At 46.3% G+C, this 27403-nt stretch overlaps 1 protein-coding gene across 4 annotated transcripts in view; it reads left to right on the forward strand.

Annotated features, from left to right (window-relative positions):
* Tanc1 (tetratricopeptide repeat, ankyrin repeat and coiled-coil containing 1) overlaps positions 1 to 27403 on the forward strand; it is a 236819-nt gene that overhangs the window by 138923 nt on the left and 70493 nt on the right. For all 4 annotated transcript variants that reach the window (XM_021177906.1, XM_029469399.1, XM_029469408.1 and 1 more), the window contains 3 exons: positions 10832 to 10936; positions 23549 to 23679; positions 24779 to 24965. In XM_021177906.1, coding sequence (XP_021033565.1) covers positions 10832 to 10936; positions 23549 to 23679; positions 24779 to 24965 — 423 coding nt within the window. The remainder of the gene's footprint in view (positions 1 to 10831; positions 10937 to 23548; positions 23680 to 24778; positions 24966 to 27403) is intronic.

Raw genomic sequence — 27403 nt, forward strand, 5'->3', positions numbered from 1 at the left:
GGCAGTCTTATCCCCTCCTTTCTCATACTAACATGCATGTGTTTGGGACCTGCCTGGATGATTCCAGATGGTTCCTCACCTCAGGGATCTTATCCTAACCCCAGTCTCTGTAGGCCTCTAGAAATCAAGTGACTTGATTGGGGACATGTCTTATCTTATCACACACTTCTAACACAGTACTGCCTGAAGGCCTCATGAAAACTTTCTAAGTTACTCTGCAGACATGTCCACATCCCTTGCCAAAGGAAAGAGAGAAGAGGAAATAGGGACATCTCTCAGCACAGAGCCTCAGCTTCAACAAATGCATTGGAATTGTGTAAATGCCGGCACAATGAAGACAGAGAGCGGTTCTGCATCCCAGTATATTCATATATTCTGTTATAGTTGGCTGCACCCTGAAGCCCTGGAAACCCACGGTCTTTCTCCAAACCCAGAACTTTGCCTTTTCAGGATGTGATGTGTAGAGCCATCTAATGCACACCCTTTTGAGTCCAGCTTCTTGGCTGGGTGCACTTCAGACTCATGCATGTCACAGTGGGTATCGATAAACTTTTACTGCCTGTTTTACAAGTAGTCCACTGCATGCATATGCCACAGCTTGTCCATTTGCCAGTTGGAAGTCACTTGGGTAGTTTCCAGTTTGGGGTGATGATAAATGAAGTTGCTTTAACTGCACGCACACTGTCTTTTGTATAAGCACAAGTGTCCTTTCCCTTGGGGAGGGACTTAGGGGACTTAGGAGTGGAATTGCCAGGATCATATAGTATGTACGATATATTTTGTATGAAAGCATCAACTATTTTTGAAAGCAGTTAAACGTTTTGTAGTCTCACCAGCAGAACGGGAGCTAGGTGGTTCCGCATCATCTGCAGCTGCGCCTTTTGTGTGGTTGAAGGTGTTTGCTGTTCTGTAAGGTCTGCACACTGTCTGAGAGGGGCTTAGGGATCTTTGATGGTCTCTGTATCCAGCTCAGCTGAGAGGGCTTTGTTAACTGTAATTGATGCCACTGGATTTTCTGTAGCCCAGACAAACCTTGAGCCCACTGTGTAGCCAAGGATGACCTTGAACGCTCCAGCCTCCTGCATCTACCATCAAAGTGCTAGGAGTACAGACTTGGGCCACTGCATCTCACTTTATGTGGTGCTGGGGATTGAACTCGGGACGTTATGAATGCTAGCCGGGCACTTTGCCAATTGAGATACATCCCCAGCTCTCAGACTGTTAAAAAAACAACAACTATAATTCATCTTCTTTATAACCTGTAAGTCTTTCCACTTAACAGTCCTTCATAGATACTTCTCTGTAAGAGTGATTGGTGTCTGCATCTCTCAGGCCCTCTTCGCCCTGATGTCAGTGCCCAGAGGTTAGATGGATATGACGGAATGAGACAGATGATTCTGAGGGTGAGGCTGAAGGATAGTATGTGTGTGTCTTTGGGGTGGCCATTTCCTTGTGGTGTGGAATAGGCAGGTTCCTATACATGCTGAGAGGTGGCGGAGTATCCGTGCACACATGCACATCAAAGGTAAAGCCAAGGGAGATGGGCTACTCCTACCTTACCACTGAGAGTGAGACTCAGGATTGTTCTGCTCTGACCCGTTCCTGGATGCTAGGGAGGAAGAATGAAGCAGGAACTCAGCACCTTCCCACGGGGAGGGGATCTTTAGGTGGGTGAGACACCTGCTCTTCATCTGCCTCTTCATGTCTCTTATCTGACAGAAGGGCGGAGGGTTTAGAGTAGGTGTGCTGTAGCCATTGTACTAAATGAAAGTTTGAGGAAGTATTTGCAAATTTAATTTTTTCCCCCTGAGAAATATTACTTCTTAACAATTAAGTAAAATGCATTTTTTAGAAACCCCTTTCTTCTTGGGAGTCAATATCTGTGGGAAGAGACCTTCAACCTCTCAAGCATTCCCTACAGTGACTCCGCCCCCTCACCTGCAAGCATTTCCTACCGTGACTCCGCCTTCCTACTGTGACTCCGCCCCCTCACCTGCAAGCATTTCCTACCATGACTCCTCCCCTCACCTTCAGGTCCTTCGCTGGCGGTGCCTTTTCCTCTCTGATGCTTTCCCTAGTGACAGCACTGTGCCATGACAGCTCTCTCTCTCCTTTTTTCACTTGATTGTAAGCTTCCTCAGGAAGTAGGCAAGGCCACAATACCTATGGGGGGGGGGGGGCGGCGGCGGTGGTGTGGCTCAGTAGTTAAGAGTGCTGGCTGCTCTTCCAGAGGAGCTTTGTTTAATTCCCAGCACCCACTTGGCAACCCCAGTTCCACTCTCACATAGACATACAGACATGCAGTCAAAATACTGATGTACATGAAATGAAAATAAATTTTACAACCCCCCCGCCCCCATGGGTGGGTAGCCCAGAATTGCTCTTGTAAGGTGGGTCTGAGAATGTGCATTCTGACAACTATAGGTGACCACACTCGGGAATGGAGTGCCCAGAACCGGCAGGGGAAGAAGGTTCCCAGGATCCTCTTCTCTCTCTTTGTATTTAGCTACTTCAAAGGATGCAGGATTCCTTTCCTGCCGTAGGACCAACCAACGGCAGAGCCATCTCCTCTGCCATCTCCTCACTGGCTGTTTCCGTCTCTTCGGAAAACTGGGACATGACCCTTCCAGGAAGGGAACAGATCTTTCTTCCAGGGCCACCATAAAATTAATGGCTCTCCCTTTTACTTAAAACTGGTTCATACCAGTTGACTACACCTAAGCTGAAGTGCCTTGAAGTCAGATTTTAGTGCTTGGAGTATTTATTAATACGTACAGTAAGATATCATAGAGGTGGGACCCACGTCTAAGCACAAAATTAATTTATGGTTTATATACCACAAAGACATGACCTGAAGGTAACTTTAGACAGTATTTCAGTGTGCTTGTGCTTTGATGGTGGCTTGTGACGTGAAAGCAGGTGGGACATTTACCACTTGTATATCAGGTCTCTGCTCAAGATCCAGGTTTGAGAGATATTCTCATATTCTCCCCTCTCCCTGCTCCCACCCCTTTCCCTCTCCCTCCCTCCCTCTCTCCCTCCTTCTCTTTCTCTCTCTCCCTCCCTCTCCCTTCTCCCCTCTCCCCTTCCCCTCTTCCTGCCCCTACCCCTCTCCCTCCCTCTGTCCCTCTTTCTCTCTTATCCTCTCTCTCCCTTCCTCTTTCTCCCCCTCTCCCTCTCTCTCCCTCTCTCTCCCCCTCTCCCCCTCTCCTCTGTCCCCCTTTCTCTCTGTCCCCCCCTCTGTCTCTCTCTCTCTCTCTCTTTGTGTGTATGTCTGCCTCTCCCTGTGTGTGTGTGTGTGTGTGTGGTGTGGTGTGTGGGGTGTGTGTGTGTGTGTGTGTGTGTGTGTGTGTGTGTGTGTGTTATTTAGCCACAGAAGCATCAGATTGCCCTGGAGCTATAGTTGCAGGCAGTTGTGGTGCTGGAAACTCAACGTGGGTTCTCTGCAAGAGTAACAAATGTTCTTAACTTCTGAGCTGTCTCTCTAGCCACCACTGGCTCCCAGCAGCTTTTTTTTTGGTGGTGGAGGTGGAGGGGGGGAGTTGGTTATTTTTAATTGGTAGAACAAAGAATACTTTTGTCAGGGCTTGCGGGTGGAGATTGTTTGACTTTGCCTTTCTCAGAATGAATCTTCCCAAGATGCTAGCTTTGGCCTTTGGCTACATCTGTGGGCAGCCATCACTGCTTTAGCCCTCCCTGAGTGCAGGATGGGTGGGCTGAAAAGTCCCTGTCTGCTGCAGCCTCTGTTGACTCTAGTCTTCCTCCTCTTACCATATACCACGTTTTTACAGCTCCCACATTCTCTTTGGAAGTTGTGTTAGTTAGGGTTTTTATGCTGTGAACAGAATCCATGACCAAGACAACTCTTACAAAGACAGCTAAGTGCTGTCTTTATAATTGCGGCTGGCTTACAGGTTCAGAAGTTTATTATTTATTATATTATTTATTATTTATTATATTTATTATTTATTATTCAGATATTTATTATTATCATGGCATGAGGCATGGTGCTGAAGGAACTGAGAGTTCTACATCTTGTTCTGAAGGCAATCAGAAGACTTTCTTTCAAGCAGCTAGGAGGAGGGTCTCAGAGTGACACACTCAGAGTGACACACCCCCACAGTGACACACTTCCTTCAACAAGGCTCCACCTCCAAAGAGCACACTCACTATGGGCCAAGCATATTCAAACCACCACTGGAATACAGGAGGAAAGAGGTCAAACTTTAGAAGCTCTGTCTGTATATCCTGTTCTTCTTAAAAAAAAAAAAATCATTACAGATCTGTATGAGTTTACGGGCAGCCTGGTCTACACAGTGAGTTCGAAGCCAGCCAGAGTTACATAGTGAAACCCTGTTTTAAAAACAAACAATAAAACTAAACCAACAACAACAAAAAGAAACTCTTTAAGACCGGCCATGTCTGGTGCATGCTTCTAATTGCAGCACTTAGGAGGGGCACTGAGGGTGTGATACCAACTTGGCCTGCGTAGCCAGGTCCAGACTACAAGACTCTGCTTCTAAGAAAAGGTGTGTGCTCTGCTGCACTCTGCACTCTGCCTTCTTCCTTTGTGACTGGAACTGGGCTGATCTCTAGTATGCCCCAGCATACCTCGACGGTGCTGTGGTTACAGATGCATACCGATGGTCATACCTGTTTTTATTACTGTGAGCATTGGAATCAGAATGCAGCCTCTCGTTCTTGCGTGCAGCAAGTGTCCTGTCCACTGAGCCCTTTCCACCCGTCCTGAGCCAGTTTTTGTTTTTTGTTGTTGTTGTTGTTTATTTTGTCTTTTATTTATTGAGACCAAAAATCTCTAGAGACTGAGAGCAGCCCACAGTAGTTTGCCATTTGAATTTGCTAATGAAAATCATTGGCTCTAGATAAAGAGCACTCTGCCATCGAGAGAATCCTTAGTCTGTTTGATTTTCCTGTCCTGTGCCCATCTTCCAACATGAAAGGTGAAAACTGAGCCCAGAGAAAATTGATGGGACCTTTACTGCTGTGCAGTGGGCAGCCTCAACCCACCCCGATTATTGCGTGCACAGATACAGGCACAGAATTGTTTTTTAGCAGAAATGCTCTGAAATGAGAAGTAACTTCTGCCCTCCCCTCTTTTACTGCCTGGAGATAAAGCCCAGCTTGCTTTATTTCTATCATCCTCCTTAAAAACATTCCTTATAAGGCAGTTTCTAAGCAGCAAAATAGCTGTGTGATGAAAAAGTCCAAAAGAGTAGGAAGGCCGGCCTCTGGGAAGAGTGTGTGCATGCAGAGATGGAGTACTAGCGGGGACAAGGCTGAGCCTTCCGTTGGCAGAGTACAGCGACTGGGGTGGCTTTACCAGTGTCTTCCAGGCCCTTCTCCGGGATTAAAGCAGCTGAGCGTGTCTGCTGGGCTCTGGCCACTGAAACTCTGGGACTGTATCTTCTGTTTGGCATGTTTTTTCTTTGTATCCTTGGATTTTGAGGGTCCTTTATCATTTTGGGAGCCCCTTCATTAGCACATAGAGAGCTGAGGAAAGCAGATTGGTATAGGGAAAGAGATTTAAAGTTAGCTCACAGGCAGGGTAGTGGTGACATAGGCCTTTAATCCCAGCACTTGGGAGGCAGAGGCAGGCTGACCTCTGAGCTAGCCCGGAGTACATAGTGAGTTCCAGAACAGCCTATGCAGAGAAACCCTGTCTTGGAAAGCCAAAATAAATAGATAGGTAAAACCCATATGGAATAAGTTTGATTTATGATCAAGAATAGGCCATTCACCAGATACAGCTCGGATATCTGTAATCCTAGCCCTTAACAGGTGGAGGCAGGAGGACTGTGTTCTTAAGGTCAGCCTGGGTAAATAGTATATTCTATAATATGTCATTTTGGGCTACATAGGGCTAGCCTGGGCCAACTGAGACTCTGTTTGTTGTTGTTGTTTTTGTTCTGTTTTAAATCAAACAAAACACTGTTACCTTAAGCTTCTTAATCTAGACCAGGCTGGGACACAGCCATCTGACCCTTATTAGCCTACAGGAGTGGGAAAGTCACTGGTGGTCTTTGTGGGTCTCCCTTTTGCTACCAAAGCATGGTCTGAGATCCTGTCGACACCTCAGACCACACTGCATCAAGACTATCTGGGGACACCACTAAAGGTGGACAGCTTCTTGATGTGGCCTTGGGAGACCACGATTCAGGAGTGACCACCAGGAATAGTCATCTGGCCAACACGTTAAACACGTTAGCTCACACTCAGACCTGGCAGCCTTGTTTTTTAGAGCTCTTGCCGTAGTGCAGAGATGTAGCAGGAGCGTCATTCTCTTTGGGCACGTGCTTTGCAGCCTTGCCTTCTTGGTTTGTGTAAGGAGGAAAGTTGTTTTGCTTTAGTCAGTGCTGAGGGGATGTGTAGTGTCTGTTTTAAACAGAAGCCAGTGTGGACAGGCACTGGGCAGTAATTTTCCTCCGAGTGACAGGACTTAAGGGAAATGGGCTCTTCAGTACTAATCTGGGTCCATAGTTGTCTGGCTGTTGTATTTGGAGTGACTTTAAGCATGGACTTTACGCAATAGATGGCCACTCCAGGTGAAGACCAGTGGAGGTAACCGCACCAGTAAGGTCTCGGTCGTCCTCACTTTGAAGCTGCAGCCTGCGTGGCTGACACATTCCTGACTGACACTCCTGGTCACTGTACACTCTTGCTTTCTCCCTGGGGGTGTTCCTCCCTGTATTACCTCAGTCCTTTTATGACTCTGTTTCTTTCAGTCAAGTGACTTATGGGGCAGAATCTTTAGTTGATAGAAATCATCTACCCCCGTTCCCCCATATCTTTACTTATATATGGCTCTGCTGAACATTCAGACTGTGCCACAGTGTGCTCAGGGGTCTGCTAGCTATGGGACTTGGCAGGTCTGAGCTTCCCCAGAGATGTGCCCTCTGCATCACATCCTGCCTTAGTGTCCACCGTGTCTGTCCATATTACCACAGTTGAGTAGAGAGTAAGGGATGTGTATCATTTTGGCCCATTAGTGTGCACATAACATTTTTTTTTAATCCCAATTTATTTTTATTTTAACACTACACTTCTCGGGGGCTTTGAACTCATCCTTCCTAGAAATAAATTCACCTGCCAGGTTCAGGGAAGAAATATTCCTGGCTCAGGAAGAGGCCTCTTTTTCCACCCCGCTGGGTTGGCCTTGCTGGCCCCTGTCTCTGACTGGTCTGAGACTCTCAGGCTCTCTGACCCCTTGGTGTTTTTGTTCTGCTGCGTCCTCTGCTGCATGAATTCTCTTCCCTACCTCAGGAAGAAGCCAGGTTCTCACCTGTAGCTGTCCCCTTTCCTTGGCTGCTTCTGTTTAATCCCTTTACTGCGGCTTTCATGGTGTTTCAGAGGGAGAGAGGGCAGACGAGTCTTCATCTGCTTTGCTTGATAGAAGCCGAGCACGAATTCTCTAACGATCAATTGGGGCAAGAATAAAACCTCTCCGCCTATAAATGTATCTTGTTTTACAGCGTCGGAGGTTCCGCTGTTCGTGAAAAGCAATTTAAATAAAAGGGTCATGCTGGAGAACAGTTGTTTATATTCGCTTTACTGTTTCTGCTGCTAGTAAAAGTTAGGGGACATGCGGGACACACAGCATGAATAAAAAAGCCTTGCTACCTGCTCTGAAGCCCTCGCTCTTGCTCAAACTAGAGTTCCCCGTGGAGGCTCAATCCTGGGCTTCAGAAAGGCACAGACAGCTGTGTGGATTCCTCAGTGCTTGGAGCAAATTGTTGGATTTAACTCGAACCTCAGTTTCCCCGACCTAAAAATAGCGAATACTGTGCCTTTCTCCCCAGATTCCTGGCTCTCCCCAGGTTGAATGCATGGGTGATAATGGTTTTATTTACTTCCCTGTATTCTAGATCGCCTTTCATATCCAGCATCGTTGTTTCTGCCTGGGAACCAAATTGGTCTGGTCTGGGTCCTCATGGATTTTGCCCCCACTGTAAGAGCTTTGTCTGCCTGTTTGTCTCCTAACCCCAGGGGGCATAGTGAGATAGGCATAAGAGGGAGATGAGAAAGGAGGAGTATGGTGATTGAATCTAGATGCATCCAGATCTTTTAACATCTCAGTCCCTCCGGATTGGCAAGCATGAACTTGTAAGCAAGACTCTGAAGGAGGGATTGACTGTAGGCTGTGCATGTGATAGGTGAGTGCGCTCCTAGTGAGCTGTGTCCTTAAGCTCTTTTCACTTGGTGTTTTCAGATAGCCTCAGTAAGTTACCTGGGCTGGCCAGGAAGTTCCTCTGTAGCTGTGGTTGGCCTTGAACCTTCGACCCTAGCTTTGCTTCTCCCGTAGTTGAGTTGAGCCTACTGGACTGCTGTTCTGGGTGTGGCTTAAACAGATGGGTGTGGCTTCTGAAGGCTCTGAGTGACAGAAGGCTCCTGTGCCCACCTTTCACAGAAACCACTGGCTATGCCTGGGAAATGATCCACATTTTAAGAAAGCGCCGAGCTGTTAAGAGAGGGTGCTTTTGAGGGGATAATGGGTAAGTTCTTTGAAGCCCGGAACTAGATCCCTGGATTTGCTGCCGTTGCGCTTTGATGGGTTCTGGTGAGTGGGGCAGGGTATCCGGAGCCGTGGGTAAGGCTGGAGCTGCAACGGCTATACATCATTAGACAGTTGTAATCAGAGGCGTTGCTGCCTCTTTGCTCTTTAACTGTAAGAGATAGGATAGCAGCGCTCCGAGTTGCTGTTGTAGGGAGCTGGGGACAAGCCAAAGCCTGTATAGTTTTCAGCTCTCATGTGCCCCACTCTGTTTCTTTTGTTGTGGCCACCTTGCTGTTTCTGTTCTTCCTGTCAAATGCTTTGGCCTTTTTGTTTTCCCTCTTATGCATCTTGAGTGTGGACGTATATGTGTATTAGATACAGTCTGGATGCTGTTGTATAGGCAATGGTCCCCACTTAGACTGTGAACATAGTTCCCCATTTCTGTAACCATTATACTAAAATTCAAAACAGTCTTCTGACAGAGTTAGATAAATTTTTAAAACAACCATGCACTTCAATGCTTCATTAGTCATTTGTAATCATGCGTGCTAAAGTTTGAAGTAGCATCCTTTTCTAAGAAGAAGCTCCTTTGATAACACAGCCTGTTTCAGACGCAATATATTACCGCCGGCTGGAATTGAGTTGTTTTTCTATAGATGCTTTTACAGTAAGCCTTTAGATGGCAGCATCTCTCACCGTAAGCCATACTTTGAGCACACTCTTTTCAGACGTATGAGATGTACAGACAGGAGGTTGTTCAGAGTCTGTGTGTATCACCCTTTCACTGTGAGGACAAGGCAGGAGCACTGGCCTGGTTAGGGCACTGGCCTAGGCTGCTTAGAGGACAAGCATTGGAGCTTGCCTAGAGTAGTGTCTACCACCTTTTCTGTGACCTTGTGTAAGCTGTTACAAGGTCAAACAGGTGATTCTGGAAAAGGGAACGTAATATTTAGATGGCGCAAATAGACATTATCTTTGCTTTTCAAGTCACTGTAGGTATAGTTCATAGACCAAGTAATTCACTTATCCAGATATGTGCAGAACTGTCATTTTTTTTAGCATGTTTGCAGACATGTTATGAATGATTTGTGAAGTTTGATTTTAGAACATCTTGTTACCTTTCAAAGAATTCCCTCACTCACTACCCGACAAGCTGGCATATCTTTAGCCCTGGCAAGCATTCAAACCTTTGGTTTCTGTAGGCTCACCTACCCTGGAAGTTACATGTCGAAAGGCGTCATGTAGGATGTGGCTTAGCATATTTAAAGTTGGTTCATGTTACAGCATGAATAGGTGCTTCGTCTCTTCTCCTCTCCTAGTAACCAGTGTGTTCTGCTCTCTCCACTGATGGGCCTTTGGTTGTGGCAATCACGCTGCTGTGAACACAGTCTATCCATTTCTATGTGGATGTACGGCTGCATGTGCATAGAACTGCTGGACCCCATGAGAACTCTGTTGAACTTTTTGAACAACTGCTTAGCTGTTTTCCAGAGTGACTTCATCCTTGTCCCCAGCAGCAGGGAACGGGAGTTCCATTCAGTCTCATCAGGAATTCCAAGAGCTTTCTCTGGAGAGGAAAAAAAGAAATCATAAAATTATAAAGAATCCCAGTGGATGTGGTAATATATACCTGTAGTCACTCCAGAGGCTGAGGCAGAAGGATGGATGTCAGTTAGGCATGCCTGACTCAAAAATAAAACAGAAGTGCCAGATCTTTCTGATAAGTTTTGGTTGGGAGAGGGGAATAAGACTCTCAGCGTTCCCAGTTCCCAGATCTGTGCCGGACTGTTGGCCACACCCAACTTGAGGGCAGCTGCTTCAGCTGCCAAGAAAGCAGCCAGGAGTCATCGGTCCCATAAGAGGCCCACATTCAATGGCAGGTCTTGTTGATACCAAGGCCAGCTGTTTTGTAATTCACGAGTCCTGCCTTGTAGATACCAAGAAACCAAAGCATCTGTATCCCAGGGACAGGAAAATAGCATCTCAATAGAACAGCAGTCCTTACCGCTGTGTTGGTCTGAACATGTCAAAACCACCTATTGTCACACAGTAAGGACAGCCACGGAAACTACAGCAGAGGAGAGTGGCTTCGGTTTCGGTCAGAGTTTACGTTCTCCAAACGGAGCTCACCCTGGTCTCCTTTGGCAGGCCAGACTGGACATTCTTGTGTCTGCTCTGAACTGACAGCCTGTGTATTCAAGGGAGGGAAGGGCCAGCCTTTAGGCGTGTTTGGGTCTTGGTAAGGACACACATTGTATGTTCTGAAACTCTGTTTGTATCTGGAAAAAATTAGCTACACTCAGATCTTTCCCTCTGCAGGTCCCGTCAGGAAGCCCAAGTATGTGGAAAGCCCCAGGGTGCCGGGAGATCCAGTTATGATCCCGTTCAGAGAAGGGTCCAAGCCCTCAGAGCCCAGTGCAACTGGTAAGAGTACCTTTTCCATGATGTCTGCATCTTTCCCTAAAGACTGTGCATAGTAAGTAGCATTCTCCATTTCAGAAAGAAACCTGAGAGTCTCTTGCAAGAATGCTTCACTGAATCAAATGTATTTGGGAGGTGTTTTTCCCCTTGGGCAATTGACAGAGATTTGTTTAGCTAATGTGAATTCTTGAAATTGTATACAGTGGCAGAAATAGTTGAGTTGGGTGTATTTGCATTGTTTGAGGCTTGGGTCTTGTATCCTCTGAATTCTGACCTCGCTGGGTTTGGGAAGCATGCAAAGCCAGCCAGTTGACTTTGTTTTTTTGTTTTGTTTTTGTTTTATACAAACACATTACCCCTCCAGAATATTTAAGAGCAGGCTTTGGCTGAGAATCTGAGACTTTCACTAAACAAGCTCACTTAAGAGCACATGGTGACTTTGGAAAGCTTTTTAAAAGTTAAACATCTGAGATTTTTCTATAGAGGGAGCATTGGATTAGGGACAAAGAAAAGAAAATCCAAACTGATTGAAGCCTCTTTTCTTTTTGCCATAAAAGTCAATGTATCACACCCCACATACTTCTAAGTCAAAGTGTACGTATAACATGTGTTAATGCTTGTGGCGTTTAATAGATGCATTAATAGTTTGCGTTTGTTGTTTATTTGTTGAGACAGGGTTTCTCTGTATAGCTTTGGCTGTTCTGGAATTCACTCTGTAAACCAGACTGGCTTCGAACTCATAGAGATCCGCCTGCCTCTGCCTCCCAAGTGCTGGGATCAAAGGTGTGCACCACCGCCACCACCTTGGCTAGGTTTTGTTATTTTTTTTAATCAGCCCCAAGACTTTGTTTGTTTGTTCTTGCCTGGGATTTGATTGGTCCACAGAATGTTCTAAACCCGTAGTGTGTTTCCCTGCACACACATGAGAGTAAAACTCTTAGCCTGTAAAAGCTTGTTTTCTCCTCTGGGGAAGCAGAGGTAAGCGTCTAATTACTTCCAACACTGTAAGACAGTCATCCATGGGAAGAACACCCGGATCTCCACTGTAGAACGCCTATGGCCGGCTCCCTTCTGCCTCCCCCATGGTAGGAATGGAGAACCCCTTCCTTTCATAACCACTGTGTGCATTCTGTGTCTGCTGAGGCACGGGAAGACGTAGGGTAGGCTGAACAGTGGAGTGTATAGTGCTGACCTGAAAATGAACTGAAATGCAAAAGCTGGAATGGGTAAACAGGAGATGGTTTTGGGATGCACTGGACAGGCACTGGTGCTGATGCAGGCTTCCTGGCATGAGGAGACCACCCAGTACCGTTTGGGTAGTAGAAGCAGCGCACATTGAAGATTTGTGACTAGGGGGATGAAGCGGTTGATATATAGGTGTTGAAGGTTTGTGGTACGGACAACTTAGGTCAGATGGCTGTAAGTGAGGGCTTGGGGACACCACTGAACTGGCCACTGCAGGGATAGAAAGGAAAGTTTATTGGGGATCAAACCGAGACTATCTGGGGGGGGGCACAGAGAGGAGTTGAATGGCAGAAAGGCAAGCAGCTTTTTTAAATACCATTTTCTTTCTTTTTTTTAAGATTTATTTATTTTATGCATATGAGTACACTGTCGCTGTCTTCAGACATATCAGGAGAGGGCATCAGATCTCATTACAGATGGTTGTGAGCCACCATGTGGTTGCTGGGAACTGAACTCAGGACCTCTGGAAGAGCAGCCAATGCTCTTAACCTCTGAGCCATCTCTCCAGCCAGAAGCAAGCAGATTTTATATAACAGTCAGCAGGGTGACATCTTTGAGCTGATACTGGCTTTTCAGTTGATCGGTATTAAGATGCCCTTGCCACTTTGGGATAAATTAAGGAACTTCCTGGTAAATAAAAGCCCTCCTTTAGCCTTCTGTCTACCTAATAAAAATCCTTCTATTTACCTGGCCAAAGTTCTTCTGTTTAGGACTTGTCAGAGCACTGCAATTCTGGGGGCCACTTTGGACCTAACAGATGCTGTGACATAGAGAGAGACAGCCTCTCCCCCTTGTCTTTCTTCGTTGAAGGGAAAACAGAAATAGTCTTCAAACTTGAGTACTGGTCATCATACTCAATTCAGATGAATTCTGTCACCCCATACCAGAATCTCTACTGACCAAAGACTTCGTAGTCCTGGCTTGATTAAAGTCCTGGAGTTTTTACTATATTAGACATGGATACCATCAGGAGGATTCATGGGGCTTCTATGATGGATTCTACTGATGTGAGAAGAGGAGACAGACTTCAAATTTTATTGGACTAATAAGAAAAGTGGTTACAAATAATTCTCATTGTCAACTCCTCAGGCTTGAGGCAGATTTGGACGCCTTTCCTGGCAGGAGGAGGTGTGTGTATACTTGACCGTGGGCCAAGCTAAACTCAAGAGCAGCCATTGGTCTTGCTAGAGTGGCCAAACCTTGCACGTGTGCTCATTCCTAAGGTTGCAGCTCTCTGATTCGGCTTCCCCAGACCCCGTTAGGATGCATAGGTTGCAGATGCGAGCCCTGAGACATTTACAGTTGGCTAATTTTAAGAAACAAGGTGTGTTCCTCTTTGTGGGTGTGAGACAGGGGTATGGCTCGTGTTTCTGGGTACATAATCATATGTAGAGATAGCCACGATGTGGCACAAGCTCCAGGAGTTACTCTGTTGGCTGCTGGAGAGGCAGTTGCCTAACGAAATTGAACTTGACAATTAGCAAAGGGTGGCGTGATTTGCAATCCTCGTGGAATCTTTTAAGTTTCAATGGAGTTAATTAAGCCTGCCATATCAAAGTGTAAGTGTTACGTCCAGATCATTGAACCTAAAGTGGACGCTGGTGCTGAGTGGAACCAACCGAGCTTTGAATATTATTATAAGCCAAGCATGCACAGAAGCATGATGGGTAAACTCTAATTCCCAGAGTTTAATATCGGCATCGTAACTCAAGTTCCACTTGAAAGTTTGACCTCCTCGCCTCCCATGCTTCCTTTGGGTGCTCTTATTTATGTCCCTGTGACCCCCTGGCTGCTGTCAGTAGTATGTAACGTGACAGTATTCGGCAGATTAGCAGTCAGTCGAGCACAGCTCCTCCTGAGATGCCTTGGAAATTTCACTTAGACTTGTGCAGTATCAATTTATTCCAGATGTTTAAGTTACATGCTCCTCCATTAACTCTTAGTTTGTTTTTGTTTGTTTGTTTGTTTGTTTTTCCCAGTGTTTGGAATTTAAGTCAAAAGAAAATAAGACCAATGAGCATACATTTTTGTTTACTAAGCTAGCCATCTGGGAAGTAGGTTCAACCAGATGAACTTCTTTTTTTCTGGTAAGCAAAAAACTTGTTTATTAAAGTTTACACAAGCCTGTAAACATCTGTAAGGAAAGACGTACTATATACTTTTTTAATATTTTGAAATATGTTTGAAACATGCATTTTTTTTTAAACTCTGGCAAAAACAGTGACTTAATGGATTGAGAAAACAGCACTTCTCTCTTTCCTCTCCCCCCACCCCCGCCTCCCTCTGTCAAATGGTCCTCATAACCTATGCACCAAATAGAACAGGCCCTTTCTGCATAAGCATCCTGTCATTAAAACTCAGTGTGTTCCTCTCCCCCCCAAAACAATACCTCTTCCTCTACAGGGGAAGGAAGCTCAGGGGAACTACAGGTGATTACTAAACTGCAATAAATAGCTTTAGTTCTTCAGGTTGGGAACAATCATATTTCAGTTTTGGTTGTTTTACTAGATCATTTAGCAAAGTGTGCTATGCTAGGGTGGGGTGAGAAAGCTCCCTTATTTAATGAATCATCTCTCCACGGCAACTGATATCTCAAGGTAGGAGGAAGGAACCCTTTTCCTTAGCAGTTTGGTTTCCAGAGAAAAGTAAGAAACAGCACACACTAGCTGTGTGGTCAGTGCATGACTGTAGTCTCAGCACCCTGTAGAGAGGAAGTTTAAGGCTCGCCCGGTTACATAGTGAGTTGCAGGCCTACCTAGGCCACAAAGCATGACTGTGTCTTAAAAACCAGGACAAACCAAGAATGAAACAACATGCGTAACGCAGCAGTGTCACTGAGCACAAAATGATCTGAGAAGAGCAGAGGGCGTCTTCTGAGATCAATGTGGATGGCCGTATCTTATTGATTAGTTTACTTTTATAAATTATTTATACATACATTCGAAATGATGTAGGGAAGAAAGGAGACCTAAAGAGTAATGGCTTCTGTCTATTCCCTACCTAGTTTTAGAAATAAAAACCACTGTATCTCCCCTGATTATATTCTCCTTCGTTTCCTAAGAAACAAAGCCCAGCCTGGCTTATCTTTAGTTTTCAGCTTTTTAGGTGGCAGTGCACCCTGTTCTAATGGTTGGTTGGGACTCATTCTGATGGAAGTGTTGAAGTGGACGTGCCTAGTGCATGTTCAGAGGAAGCGAGCCTGGGAGTAGAGGAGCTGTTCATTTTGTTTCCTTCAGTAGATAGTCATTTGTGAAAGCCCTTTGTTAGGGACTGTTTGAGATGAGTTACCCAGCATGCATGGCGTCCTCTCTTCATTGAGCTTTGGTGTCTAGTAGGGGATTGAAGACCCGTGTACAAAGTGACTGTGATTCGGAGTGGGAATGGAAATGAATACAGACCGTGGGGAACTGGCAGTTCAGCAGGTGAGCTGCAAGGCTTGACGGCTGCAGCGTGCTTTAGGATTTACTGGTAGTCTATCTAGGATTCTGTGTCAGAAACACTACTCACCTCAGTAGTTTACCCAAAACAGAAACGGATTGCCCCCCCCCCCGCGGCCCTCCCCCCCCCCCCCAGGTTTTGAGGCCTAGAAGGTAAAAATCAAGGGGCTTGCAGATTTGTTGTGCAACAAAGGCTCCTTCCTGGCTCTCAGGGAGCCATCTTTTTGCTGTGACCTCATGCTGCTGAGAGTGATCACAAGGCCCTTCTCTCATATGTGACATGAATCTCATCGTGGAGGGCCATGTGTTTCAGTAATCACCTACCAAAGGCCCCATATTCTGTCACACTGAGGGTTGGGTTTTAACTTAGGAATGGGAGGGGACTTCAACGTTCGAGCCATAGCATCTGGCAGAAGAACAGATGGAAAGAGCGGGTAGTGGCTAGCATTCGGGAGAATGCTGAGGAAATGGTTTCCATAGTGAAATGGGTGAATACAGTCAGTAGAGCAGAGTCAAGAGAGGGGATGGGGGAAGGGCCTGAGAGGAAGAGACTGATGGCCCCTAATCTGTGTGTGTGTGTGGGTGGGGGGTGGTGAATACCGCGGATGAGGAGCCCCAACCCTTTGATGCAGCTTGTTTTAGAGAGGTTGCCCCTTGAAGATGGTAGAAAAGCTAATAAGCCAGAGTGCTGAACTGAGAGTGAGAAAATCATAGTGTGACCCGAGCTATAAGCTCAGTAGATAAACTGGAGAGCCATAGTGGGCACCAAGCTATAAGCTCAGCAGATAAACCAGGGACCCTTTGTCTTAGAAGCCAAATGAAGTGAGTTAGAAGGAGAAAGATCATCCTATTTCGAGAAGACATGGCTAAGCAGTCTTGTGGGGGTTTTTTTGTTTTTGTTTTTTTAAGGATTTATCTATATTATTTATATGAGTACACTGTAGCTGTCTTCAGACACACCAGAAGAGTGCATGGAATTCCATTACAGATGGTTGTGAGCCACCATGTGGTTGCTGGGAACTGAACTCAGGACCTCTGGAAGAGCAGTCAGTGCTCTTAACCGCTGAGCCATCTCTCCAGCCCCAGCCTTGTGGCTTTGTTAAGACACTGTAACACACAGAGGGTGCTCAGGGCGCAGGCAATGAGAAACCATGCTTCCTTTCTCCATGAATCTCCTAGCATTTACCACTCTCCACCTTGCAGGACACAGTGTGCAAAGTTCATAGAAATGGAGGAGTACCATCAAGATGCAGTGAGTAGGGCTATCAGGAGCGTGCTGGGGGTTGAATGAATGAGGTTACAGGTGAGTGGAGAAGAAAGCATTAGTAAGGACAGATGGTTTTTACCCCAGGGAGTTGAGAAAATGAAGGCTTGGCTGTAGGTTTTTTGTTTTGTTTTGTTTTTTCATTTCTAAGAAATGGGCTTTTCTTGAATATAATGGTAGACTTCGTACTGGTTCTCATAATGTGGTCTCTTAGAGCCAACGTGTCTCTAAGTTCCTGTCTGTATTTATTAGGTCAGACTTTTCTTTCTTAAGTAGATACTTATTTCTCGACAGTTTTACACATGCATATGATACATTTTCATCATTTTCACTTCATTACCATTTTTTGAGGCTAAAACTCTAAGAAGTCCTCTCCTGCTGTTGTGTGGTGTGTGTGTCTCATACACGCATGCGCCTCTGTCCTTGCTAGTTAGCTTTTAGTGTCAACTTGACACAGCTTGCAGTCACCTGAGAAGTAAGTCTCAGTTGAGGAGCTGCCCCGATCAGATTGGCCCACGGGCCTCTCTGCGGAGGCTTGTCTTGATTCTTCATCGACTGTAGGATTGCCTAGGCCACTTTGGGCGGCATCCATCCCTACGCAGGTAGTCCTGGGCTGTAAGTAAGAAAGGTAGCTAAGCAGGAGCAAGTGAGTAGTGTTCCCTGTCGTTTCTGCTGGGAGTTCCCATTCTGGCTTCCCTCTCTCAGTAGTTGATGTAACCTCAAAGATAGCACAAACCCTTCCCTCCACTGAGTTACTTTGGCTGGTATTGTGCCACAGCAACAGCAAGAAAACTAGAACAGTGACGCTGGGAACTCTCTGTAACAGTTACAACTATTCCTCAGTAGAACTTCAGCACCAATTGTCAGAGCAGGGTACTGCCTCTTGAGCGTCCTGATAGCCTTCCGTGCTGCGTGCTTGCCACAGGACTGAACAGTCACTCAAGCATTCCCCCGATAAGACACTGAAAATAATTAGTGTTATTAAATCCCGACCCTTGAGTACCTCTCTCTTTAGTATTCTGGATGGTGCAGTAGGAGGTCTGCACAACACATTTCCCCCGCCCCGCGCTGTCTGATAGCTGTCTACAGGTACAGCGTTTTGCCACCATTTGAATTGCAAGCCAGACTAGCAGCTTTTCAAATGAAACATAACATTTATTTGAAATAATGATTGGCAAACTGAGGTCGTTCACAGTTGAGCATTTATCGCACGCTTTATTCCAAAGGGGTGAAATGAGCAGGAAATGAGCCTGTCGCTTCAATTAAAGAAACAAATGTGACAACAGAGAGACACCTCACGGATTAGTCACCATGCTGAAGCTTGACCTTTTAAATGAAAGTTACTTTTTTGGGGAGGAACTTGGCGTTTGTCACATTGAGCTTGGTAGCATCTCAGGATTTTTCAGTTAAGACCTCATGTAATATTAATGATTACGATGGTTTGATATTGTGTAATAAAATGTGCTAACATTTTTAAGATTTGCAAAACCAGCATTTTCCCAGTTGACCCAATCCACGATGTTACAAAATCTCTCATGGCTAAATGATCCTTTTAAAGCAGGAGCAGGCTGGGGGGTAGCTCTCTGGTAGAGTGCCAGCCCATTTAGTATGCACGGTGCCTTGGGTTAATTCTCCAGCACAAAACAGAACAAAACCCATAAAACAGATCATTGGATTTTACAGGACCAGAGTACAGAAAGTTAATTGGTACACATTAAAGTCTGCGCTGGAATTTACCTTTAAGAAATCGCTATTTGTCAGGCATCGGTGAGGGGTAAGAGAATAGCCACACTAAAAGGGTCCTCTGTTTCTGAGGTTCTAGTTCTACAAGACTGCATCCCAAGGCTGACTGCTGTAGCTCAGAACAGTGAGTCCTTGCTTCTGTGCTCTGTCCCCAGCACTGAGAGAGCCAGAAACATGTCTCAGCAGGTTGATTGAGGGGTAAATGAGAGGGAAATACAGAGGTAAATGAGTTGAAGAACTTAAAGCTACCGTGTATGTAGGTATACTTTAATGTTATGGCCTAGAAACAGCGAATTAGCACATAGATGATCTGAGAGCAAAATACTGGTTTGGGGAGATAAGGAGGGAATTGTGGTGGTGCAGAAGAATTAACAAGGAAGAAATTAAAAGTATAACCCAGGCATGGTGGCACACACCTTTAGTCCCAGCACTTAGGAGACAGGCAGATCTCTGAGTTCAAGGCCAGCTTGGTCTACAGAGTAAGTTCTAGGACAGCCAGGGCTACACAGAGAAACTCTGTCTCAGAACCAAAGCAAGCAAGCAAACAAAAACAAAAACAAAAAAACAAGAACAAACAAAGAAGTTGAAATGTTTGTAGCAGCAGTCATAGAGACAACAAGTTAAGCAAGATGTAGGCCATGAGTAGAAGCGCCCGAGATAAGGACAAAAGGCCTGATGTCTGGTCCAGGGCCCATCTCCCCCAACACAGTTGATCAACAGATATATCCTAGGATTTTTTTGTGCTTCAGCTGTTCAAGGCCACATAGCTAGTGAATGGCCAAGAGTTGTCCACAGTAACCAGTGCGCCGTAGAGAACAAAGATGAGGGAGAGGCTTGCTTCTCATGGATGAGCTCCAGGGACCTCGGAGGAGCCCCACATCAGAGAGGGCTTAAATATGCAACTTAATAATGGACCTCAAAAGTCTGGGATGCAGGAACAGAGCAAACCCAAACCCAGTACACAGGAAGGAATAACAGAAATCAATGCAACAGAGACCAGAAAGACAACACCAGGACTCAACCGAGACAAGGAGTTGGTTCTTAGAGAGACACGCAAGGCTGACAGAACAGGACCTTAGCTGGATGAACCAAAAGACAGAGGGAGAAGATCCCGTTAGTGATGAGGCTCCAGTCCCAGCAGGCATCTAACAGTGTCTGCTTTAAGGAGTGGGGGAGATTATCTGGGAAGGGAACTTGTAAGTGTGGGTCTTAGTGAGAACGTTTGGTGTGCGCAGTAAAGCAGATTTTTTTTTTTCCTGGAATAGTGAGTTTAGAAGACGCTATCTGGACCATGAAAATGATAACCAGTTACATTTGTGGGAAAGAGAAATACAAGCAGATTTGAAAATACATGTGAATGTGGGGAACCAAAACTTAAATGCTAGCGAAGAAGTTCAGCCTGGCTGGAGAAGCTGGCGGGGCGCTAACCATCCTGTGGTTCGGAAAGTATTTCTCACGTGTTGCTGGGTTTGAGGTTCACAACCTACAGGAAGTGGGTATGGCCGCATCAGTAGTCAGGAGATTGAAGTTCTGAGAGAGGGTCATACCAGAAGAGGTGTCTGATAGCCTTGGTACAGGGGAATTATCTGGCTCCCGAGATGGCAGAGAAGGAAGGAAAAGGACTGTGAAGGACACCCAAGATTTGCAGTGGTGGTGGTGGTGGTGGCTGTAACAGAGAGTTAGCGTAGAGGTTGTTCTTTGATGTTTGCTTCAAATGTGTGTGGAAGTACTGTGTGTGTGGAAGAGATCCGTGGACTTCGTTTTCACTCTCCTCCGTATGGGCTAACTTCCCACAGTGGCTCCATCCTGAGGATCCTATGAGGATGCCATTGATGAGAGCATCACTGTCCACTTGCTCAGTGGGGTTACCTGAGGCCAGTTCTCTCAGTTCTGCATCTGTGCATCATAAATCTGGGACACGTGAGCTGAACTTAGGTACTTCCCCTTTCTAGTCCTTATTCCACAGATATTGGGCAAAGTATCCCCATGATTGATGAAGGAATTAATATTAGCTGTAAGATGAGGACAGCCTGTTTGTTCTGAGATGCCCAGTAGAGTGCAGTTTAGATCATTCTGGAGCACAAAGCAGCTTCAAGAAAAATCCTAACCTTAGCAACATAGTGGAGCAGCCCTGGGTGGGCTTCCAGACACCTCTCCTCTCCCAGCCTGCACTGCTATTCTTCACTCGGGGTGGGGGTGGGGCAACTCTGCCAGAGGGGTAAAGAAGATGCTGTGAGCTAGGCCAGAGAGATGAATGGCTTAGTGAGCACTAAGGGGGTCAGTCTGAAGGGGACCTTCTAAGGAGACAGTCGCTCAGAGGAAGTTTAGAAAAATTAGTGTCCCCCACCTCACCCCTTCAAAGAAATAAATAGAACAGTTGGGAAGCCTTTGGAGGAAATGAAATTTTGGTGATGTTATGGATGTAAAATGAAATAAAGAATGTGTGTCTCTTCATCTTCAACCATAGTGGGGTTTTAGAGCTTTGGTAATAGCCACACCGAGGCTGAACAGGGAACAGTTAGTTCATCATGAATTGTGATGTGTCTTTTTAACTCAGCCATTAAGCCTGGAGTTCCACAGTTTTCCAGCTCATCTGAACATGGAGATTGAATGAGAAGTTTTGTTTGGCAGGGTTTTTTTTTTGAGACAAATGTCTTCCCGTGTAGCCCTTGCTGTCCTGCATTTCCTATGTAGCCTAGGCTGGTCTCAATCCTGTAACAACCGTTCATTTTCTTCAGCCTAAATGCTATAGGCCTTTACTACCATGCCTGGCCAACTGGTTGTTTTTAGATTCTTGTAGATCTCGATCTCTCTCTCTCTCTCTCTCTCTCTCTCTCTCTCTCTCTCTCTCTTATGAAAACTTGGGGTTTCTACCTGCAGGTTCAGTATAGAGGTAGCAGTGACTATGCCAAGGAACAGTAATGTCCCTCTTCCGTGTACAGATCCTGCACAGGGTCTAGAACTTTCAAACGAGTCCCAAGTGAGCCATAGGCTATGTTTGTCAACAGGGTAAATTTTGTAGCAGCCAAGCATGCATGTACAGCTGCTTTTGGCCTCTAGACCAGCTGCCAACAGGGTGGAGTTTCTGGCTCTTTCCCCAGAGTGTTTCAGGTTGAACCAGAAGCTAGACTTTCTGGGGCTGGGACACAGTCCCAGTGGCGCAGCAGTGTGGAGATTGTTTTGGAAAGAGAGGGGCGGGGAGGTGTGGAGTAGAGAAGCTGCTAAGGTCTGTCCCCTCACCCACTCATTTCTCTCTCCATCGTCATCTCATCCCTGCCCCCAGTCATCTTGCCACCTGAGATAAGGAGCTGTCTGAGCCCCGAAGCACACTGCATGCAGAAGGGTGAGGTTTGTAGGATGAAGGTTGTGTGTGGGAGTGGGGGGTGGGAGGGAACCTATAGAACCTGTTTTCCCAACTCAGCCTTTGGGTGTGCCTGGGTTGTGTTGATTTGATTTGGTTTCCCCCGTCCTTTCCCAAGTGCCATCTCCCTTAAGAATTTGTGGTTTGAAGTCTCTAGTAGGAAGGGACTTTTTCTAGGGTTGTGGTAGGGGTGTGGTTCACCTGCCCTGCAGTGTTTCCCTTCACCTGTGTTGGAGTGGGCCCACGGATATAATGAGTTTAACCCAAATGATCTGGAAACAACAGGGCTCTAGACACAGAGCTGCCTCACCACTGTTGTTCTAGAGTGACTAAAAAGATCTATCTTGCAAGCAGGCCTCATGCCCTGAACAGGGAGGTTTTCCAGAGCGAGCAAGTGGTGTGTGTCTTTTGTTTTATGAACATGTCACCAGCCTGGTCTGTCTCACAGCTGCCGTTCTGGGTACCCGGTGTGGCAAAACTGCTGTGTAACCGAGGACCATCATCCATACGGTTTTCACAAAGGTTTTGCCCGCTTACACTTTGCAGATGACGTTAGAGCTGAACATGGCGGTGGCTCACAGCATGGCTGTTATCCACCCTCAGTCTCCTCGCTCATTGTTGGTTTCTACATGTTGGCAAAAGAGGTTCAAGCATGTGTAGGTCTCAGTGTCTTGACAAGTCGAAGAGCAAACAAAACATGGCTTAATTGTCTCGAGACTCACAAATTGTGCTTAAGTTCCAGCTTCAGGAAGCATGGCTAGCTTCTGTGTATCATCTCATCCCAGTGGGTGCTTTAAGTTGTGACAGAGGAGTTAGAATAATGTTGAAAATAGTTATTTATCAGCCATAGTTGACAAAATCTAAGTGCCCTTGGGTTTGGGGTTCAAGATTAGTCTCTAGCTGGACATGTAAGTAACTTTCAATGTGAATGCTCTCTCTAGTACAGAAATCCAGATGATCGGCCTTGGGTCATCCCATCCTTATGTGCAGTGTGCCCAGAACCTTTTGCGTGTGGCATGAACAGCAGTACATTAGGTCCTGTCCGTGACTGTTATCACTGTCTCTGATTCAGGTGGAGTCTTAGAATTGGCACCTGAGTGGGAAGTGGGCTTTGAGTCTCACTGCTCTGGAGTGTATGTCCAGCAAGTTTGCCACCCACGTCTTCCTGCAGCTGGGTCTTTGCAGCATGCGGTTTGGGTTTTAATGCTGGCCTCCTGTGGCACTGGACAGAGTGCTCTCTGAGGATAAGGTGAAGCAGAAACCCTTATCGGTGGTATCCTTTTCACGTGATGTAGGAATTGGAATGCTATCGGATAATGACATGGAAAATATTCTTTTTTCAGATCAAATATTTCCCCTTTTGCATTTGTGACTTTTTCGCAACCTTTCACAGCCTCTTAATTAGAGCGTGCTGCTGCTGGAGGACGGGCAGCATTGTCAAACTTGGTGCATCTTATAAGGGGGCACAAGAGCGCCAGACAGGCAGCTGGAGTGCCAGCTCGTCCAGATATGGAAGCCAGAACTCCCCATTCGAGAATCTTCACTGTTGTCTTTCTTTGTTCCAGAAGCGAAAGCCGATAATGAACCGAGCTGCTCTCCAGCAGCTCAAGAACTGTTGACAAGGCTGGGATTTCTACTGGGAGAGGGGATCCCGAGCGCCACACACATAACCATCGAAGACAAAAACGAAGCCATGGTAATGCCAGAGGAGGAAGCTGCATTTCCTTACATGCTCAGCGTGCACCCTACCGGCATGTGTGGGAGGAGTGGGGCTCTCATTACTGTTCGGTCAAATGAGTTCTGGGCACTTGTGTTTTGAAATTTAATACAACAGTTAGTTTCTGGGTCTCAGCTGGGGATGGTGGTGGAAATTGTTAAGGACAAACAGAAGGGATCAGAACTTAAGAAAATGTCCATATTAACCTTACAGCCATGACCCAGAGAATATCAGCTACAGGTTGTCTTGTAATAAGGGTACTTCTGTCTTGCGAGCACCGTTACTCTCACGGACTGCTTTGGTCTATGGTTTTCTGTGCTCTCTCAGCTGTTGGGATTAGGGGGTGAGGAGGAAGTCAGTGGGGTGAAGAGAATATTGATAGGAGATGAGGTAGAGACAAATTGGGAGAGAATCAAATGTCTTACCCTTCAGGGAGGTGCACTCTGTCTCAGGGAACCCAGCCACCAGGCTCCGGCCACCTGTGAATGTGCAAGTAGCAGTGCATAGAGTTGGGACTTCTGCCTCCCTCCGCCCAGGGTCTCTGTGAGGAGGCATGACTGGGGCAGAGGGTGGCGGGGGAGGGCGTTGATGGAGACTGCAGTGGTCACCAGTCTCCTTTCCTGAACACACAGCTTATAAATCTTGAGGAATAAAGTCAGGCTGCCGTGCTTGTGAAACATTAATAGAAACATGGTCCCCAGGTTTCCCCACACAGAGGTCAAATAACCCATTTGTCTTCTGCAGGCTTTAAATGAAAGGAAGTCTGCCTGTTGGCCATCTCTGTTTTTATGAATTTGTGTTCCCACTGAAGCATTGCTAAGACTGCCCTTTTAGTTGAAACCTCAAAGGAGGCAACCAGAACAAAGAAAGACACATCTCTTTTAAGCATTTTGGAAAATCGTGTCTGTCCCTATTTAGCTACAGAAGTTTTAAAAAAAAAAATGTCTCCGTTTGTCTTGTGTTTAAGTTTCATTATTTTGGCGTCCAAAACAAAAACATGTGTTGAAGCACACATACTGTGTAAGCCGTGTTAACCCCTCCCTCCCTCTCTTCCTCCCTCCCTCCCTTCCCCTTGCAGTGCACAGCCCTGAGTCAAGGCATCAGCCCGTGTTCCACACTCACAAGCAGCACTGCCTCTCCCAGCACCGACAGCCCCTGCTCGACCTTGAATAGCTGTGTCAGCAAGACGGCAGCCAGCAAAAGTCCCTGCGAGACCATTAGCAGCCCCAGTTCCACCCTGGAAAGCAAGGACAGTGGAATTATAGGTAAGAAACACACTATCTGGCAATGTAACGGCCTGACGCACGGCAGCCGGAGCACCGTAGCCACCTCGTGAGAGGGTTCCTTGTGGCCCGTGAAGGTCAAACTGCAGACACCCCCCACCCCCACCCCAGCTTTACTGCTGACAGCTCGGGGCTGCTTGCAGCCAAGAGAATGAATTTTAGCTTCTATATTCCTTAATGTTTATTTTATATCACTGCGCCCATATGCTTTTTTTTTTTTTCCTTAAAAAAACAAAAACAAAAACAAAACCCCTCCCACCTTCCCGGTCACTTCATTCCTTTGCATCAGGTCCCCTTTAGGGCACCACAGCAGGGTAATGAAAAGCCTGCAAATGAAACAGTTTTCACAACCAGATCTCAAGGTTGCTTTCCCGCCTGATGACCTATGGGGCTTGTGGTCTTTGAATGTTGCTTATAATGGGATCTGGTCACTGTTTTGAGGCCAGGGTTTTCTAAGAAAGCCTTCCTGGGCCTCCTGGTAGATGCAGTCCTGCTGAGTTGAAGACTGGATTCTAATGGACTTGAGCAACATTGAATTAACTCCTTCACATACTTCCTTGTCTAGAAAACCAAGGATTTCAGTTAATTCTGTTAGACCTGTGCGATATTAGAATCCAGTGACTCTGAGAGTGTTCGTTTCCGTACCCCAGCCCGGACTGATTGCTTGTGTGATCCTGCAGGCGTGCTCAGCAGTGGCAGAGCAGTGATCTAGCATGTCTGCTTTCCGCCAGCAGACGGGTACAGACGGGTGGGACCCAAAGGCGTCACTCAAGCCTTCTGCTCTACAATCGTGTTGATATCACAGTGGGCCTCTTCTGAACAGTTCCCGGCCCTCCCTTTGCTGGGCTATGGCCATGTCTTTGAGGAGCTGTTATGTGTCATCTTTCATCAGCTCCATAGCCACCTTAATACGTAGTCAAATAGACCTCTGAGCTCTGTGTTCTCCTGTCACTTGCGCTTTCATCCAAGTATAATTTAAAACCCAAATCATGCATTTATCCAGTTCAGACTTTGAAGATGCTCCTGAACCCCACACCCCGGAGAGTACTGGGGTCCCGCTGTAGATCTCTGCATGTACTGGGGAGGACTCAGCTACAGCCAGGAGGCTGATCTCTGTGGGACCGAACTCTTACGGATCCGTTTCATGTTGCACTCATTGCGGTTTCAAAATGTAATCTACACATAATATTCATTCCCTTAAACTATCGGTTAACTTCTAGTATGTTCAAAATCAGGTACCTGTTCTTGCAAGCTGGTCTTAGAACACGGTCGCCATCGCCACGAGTGACATTCCAGCAGCTTGAAATCGTTGTTTCTCCATGTTCTCCAGGTCGTGCCTGGGCATCCAGCGGCCTGCTTCTGTCTTTGTTGAGCTGACTTGGGGATTTCTGTATGAATGGAGGCTTTACCGCAAATCCTTATTTATTTATTTATTTATTTATTTATTTATTTCCCAGCCTCAAGGCCTTTGCCTGAGCTGATCCAGCTAGTTGGCTTTCTCATCTTCTCTACCTCTTCTGCTTTGTGAATTCATTTCAGCAAGCTCTTCCTGTGTAGCAGCTTTGCTTGTGCTCTGTGTCTGTGCTCTCCTCTGTAGACAGACCTTTGATGCAAATTCAGTGGTAGCCACACGACTTCCTTAGCTCTTGAAATGCCATGTCCTTCTGAGAATTTAATCTCCCTTCAAGGATTTGGCCACTGCTACCTTTTGGGGACAGACTTCTCATCTTTACTGTTAGCTCGAGACTTGGCGTTGCATGTGTCTCGATTTTAAAGGTGCCATTCAGGCTGGAGGTCAGACGTCTGCAAGCGTCTTCAGGAGCAGAGCCACCCATTTGCCATTTGCAAAAAGCAAAGGCACTGGCTTAGCTTTCTGCTCTGCCAGGGAAGGACTAAGCTGCCAGGAGGCTCCTAACTAACACTTGATTAATGTAATCTCCCCCCATCTCTGCTATGAGACTCTGTAGTCGATGCTCCCGCAGCCCCGTGGTGGTTTCCTTCAGTGTACTTATTATTTCATTTTGGCTCCATACGGATGAGAGCTGTGTTTTCCCCACTCTGGGATCCGAGCCGAGTACCAGGAAGGAGATATTAAGGAGAGAATTGCTGCCAGTCTGCAATGGCCCTGAAGCAGCCACCTTCTAGTTGCCTTATAAAGAACTACTCGAGATTTCTATTTTGAGTAGATTTGTTAAAACTTTTAATATCATGGTGTCTTAAGTTCTTAGGACCATTATGTCATCAACAGTGCTCCTTGGTCAATATTTTCCCTTAACTTGGCTAAGCATGAAGAGCTGAATAAATTGACATAAGAATGGGAAAGTGAGGGGGGTGGTTAGCAGTCTCTTGTGATGAATGGGAGACCCCAGCTCCTGGGGAACAGGCTTGCACTGCATAGGTCAAGGCCCTGGGTAGGTGAG

Source organism: Mus caroli, chromosome 2 (assembly GCF_900094665.2).
Source record: "Mus caroli chromosome 2, CAROLI_EIJ_v1.1, whole genome shotgun sequence".
Classification (NCBI taxonomy): Eukaryota; Metazoa; Chordata; class Mammalia; order Rodentia; family Muridae; genus Mus; species Mus caroli.